The sequence below is a fragment of the Oryza brachyantha genome, chromosome 11, assembly GCF_000231095.2.
Source record: "Oryza brachyantha chromosome 11, ObraRS2, whole genome shotgun sequence".
Taxonomy (NCBI): domain Eukaryota; kingdom Viridiplantae; phylum Streptophyta; class Magnoliopsida; order Poales; family Poaceae; genus Oryza; species Oryza brachyantha.
In genome coordinates, this window is record NC_023173.2 from 6,294,079 (window position 1) to 6,297,558 (window position 3,480).

At 45.9% G+C, this 3,480-nt stretch overlaps 1 protein-coding gene across 1 annotated transcript; it reads left to right on the forward strand.

Moving 5' to 3' along the window:
- Nucleotides 1–1,018: 1,018 nt before the first annotated feature.
- On the forward strand, nucleotides 1,019–2,345 carry LOC102718501. The gene is made up of 2 exons (XM_015842141.2): nucleotides 1,019–1,625; nucleotides 1,786–2,345. The coding sequence occupies exons 1-2, from the start codon at nucleotides 1,019–1,021 to the stop codon at nucleotides 1,863–1,865; spliced, it is 687 nt and encodes a 228-aa protein (XP_015697627.2). The 3' UTR covers nucleotides 1,866–2,345.
- The last annotated feature ends 1,135 nt before the right edge of the window (nucleotides 2,346–3,480 follow it).

The following is a 3,480-nucleotide window of genomic DNA, read 5'->3' on the forward strand; positions in this document are numbered from 1 at the left end:
ATTCAAAAATTTTATCCAAATATAAAAAATTATAAATCATACTTAAAATTTAGTTTAGTATAAACCAAATCATAATAAAATAGTCAATAATTATATAAATATTTTGAATAAGATGAAGGGTCAGATCAAAACGTAAACGACGTCAAACAAACAAAATTAGAGCAAAGTACTTTTTAGTGCTAGTTTGAAATATTGTCCAAATAGGTAAATAACAGTAATATATTTTTAATACGGAAAATCTACGGTAGCATAACCACAATTCATCATTCTTTCTACCACTTAATAATTTTTGGTTTTGCTACAAATCAACTGAGTGATTAAAACATCACACGACTGTAACTATAATATAATTACGACGTAACATCAATGTAAGACATGATGATCTTTTTATTTACATGGGATTTACATGACAGTTACATTTAATACGTAATTGTATGCTAATTCACTTTTAATCATACTACTATCATACTTTCTCCATATTTTTATATAGCATTATTGACTTTTATTTTTACGTTTAATTATTTATATTATTATTATATATATACATAATTATGGGTTATTTTATTACAATTTGATTTATTATTATGAGTACGTTAAACATTACTATTACTTATAACTTTGTATATTTGAATAAAATTATTGAATAAAAAAATAAAGATCAACGACGTCATGGGAAAAAACAGAGGAGCACTATATAGTTATATTATATTTACATTCGTTTGTATATAGGCACTCCCTGGCAAGCTGAATCTGAATCCGTGGGTGACTGGACAGCCAGCCGCCAGCCAGGCCCCGCCGCTGCTGCCACGTCATGCGTCCACATGCGCCCGCGGGCCCACATCCCTCGCCCCACCGGTGGGCCCCACCTGCCACCCACCCATTCCCACCGAGCGCCCGACGCGTCTCAGCTCAGTATAAAACACGCGCGCCTCTCTCTCTCTCGCCCCTCCCCACAGAGACACACACCGCGTCAGAGCGCGCGCGCGAGAGCACAGCCCAACCACCGCCCGCCGCCGCGATGACGTGGAGCTCCTCCGACTCCGACCGCGACGACGAGCCGGCGCTCGCGGCGCCGCCGCCCGGGACGCCGCCGCAGCCGGCCGCGCCGGCGCGCAGGCGCAGGAAGCTCCGGCCGCGCGCGGCGGCGGCGCGGCGGCGCGCCGCGAGCGCGAGGGAGGAGACTGGGGACGACGGGGCGGGCGCAGAGGACGTGTGGCGCGGGGCGGAGTGGGAGGCGGCGTGGCCGCGGCGGGCGGCGGCGAGGCCGGTGGTGGTGGCGGCGGCACCGGCAGCCGCCTCCGCCGGGGAGGACGCGCGCCCCGGCGAGGGCGGTTTGTCCAGGGAGGGCAGCGGCTTCGGGCGGGCGAGGAGCCTGACCGACGACGACCTGGAGGAGCTCAAGGGCTGCGTGGATCTGGGGTTCGGGTTCAGCTACGACGAGATCCCCGAGCTGTGCGGCACGCTCCCGGCGCTGGAGCTCTGCTACTCCATGAGCCAGCGCTTCCTCGACGAGCACCACCACTCGCCGCCCCCGACGTCCGAGAAGAAGGAGAAGGCGGTGCCGGCTCCGGTGGCCCCCGCCTCCCCGGCGCAGCCCATCGCCAACTGGCAGATCTCCAGCCCTGGTAAGCACAACCTGTTCGACCTGTTCTTCATTTCTCATGTCGCAAAATCCAAATATTTTCCTGTCCATGTCAATCCTGCACAGGACAAGCTCTCAATTTCTTCCTGGATTTCTGCTGAACAGTTGATCCTGATGTGTTCTTGGATGATGTGTTGCTGCAGGGGACAGCCCAGAGGAGGTAAAGGCGAGGCTCAAGTACTGGGCGCAGGCGGTCGCGTGCACCGTCAGGCTCTGTAGTTAATAATCCAATCGGCAACAACTCAATCGTGCCACACAGCATCAAGACGAAGCAAAATCAACCTCAATCATTCATGGGAGGCATCTGCAGCAAAGCGCCAAGAGGAAGACGTGTACATCTCAATTTTGATCACCACTGAACACAGGGAGGCCATATGCCATCTGCCAAACATGCCATGAAACTGTCATCGGATCATCGCCGTCGTCGCTATCAGCAGCGAAAGGCGCACCATGTATGAATCATATTGTTCAATCGTGTCGACCCGGGTTCAGAAAGCAAAGCAGGATGGATGTGAGATCATGGATGGACAATGGATTCTTCTGATAATGCCACTATTCATATGAATTCCCTGATTAACTTTTGAAACAAAAACAGTATGAATCCTTGCTCCATGCTAGCAATTGTATTATTACTGTAAAAATAACATGTACAAAGTATTCTTGAATCAGATGAAAAAATAATAGTATTCCTTGCTGAGCTGTATGTTCTCCTTTTCTCTGGTCTCTGTTCTTTGATATCCTGTTATTTGCCAGCTACTTTGCTTCATTCGGAGGCTAATGGACGACCAGATCAACTGGAAGGTGTCAAACCAAATATTCCATTCACTCTGCTCCTAATTATCGTGCAATTGGTTTTTGGCCAGGTGTGAAAAGCACCAGAATTGCTGGATGAAGTTTGTGCCGTGGATCTCTAGCTGGTCTGACTCATTCAGAAAAGAAAAGCAACCTGACTGGTAATAGCTGGACTGAGATTTCGGTCTCTGGATGTGCGTAGTGCTCCAAGTTCAGGTCTTAATGGAATCTGATTAAATTTTGTCACTGCAGATGCAGGTTGATCGATCGTTGTTGTGCATAAGGGTTAGATAAAGTACGGTTTGGTCTAGTTTGTTTGCACTGAAGATGCAGATCGGTAGATCATTCTGATTTGGAATCCTAGAGCGATAAAACAAAGTACACATTGAACACTTTCAATGTCATTGCATCTTCATGTGGAGTTGTGTGTCAGATATCCTGAATATCATAAGGGGCAATTAAAGTTAACAAATTTCACTGAGGTTGGCAACCAAATTACAAATAACTGCAACTTTTCACTAACTTACAATAGTATGATCTTTGGATGCTCTATGCGGGTCACATTGACCTGATGATGTGGGCAGCCTTTAATACAATAGAAGGGTCATTGGAAGGTTAGGTTAGGAGTTATGAGCCATCCAATGTTGAATATGGACAGTTGACACTACTTATGGCTGACTAATTGATGTTTACATGAAATTTTGACACCACAGTGTTGCTGCCAAGAAAAACAAAACAAGAGAAATCATTGTGGCACTACTAGAACGTAGGTTGCAAATGAAATGTTTTGATGATTTTTAATGGTAGGAAAGAAACATGGGAAATGGAACAGCTTCATGACAGTCTTCCGATTCCATAATAGAATGCTAGCAAATCGGAGAACACCCAAGGAGAAAATGGAACAAAAATATAAGAAATGATTGCAAAAGACATAACAAAATGTTCAAAAACCATGGAATAGAGTAGATTGACGTATATGCTTATTGTTGAAATACAGTAGTTTGAGGCATATGCTTATTGTTTGAGGCATTCTTCTTTTTCTGAAT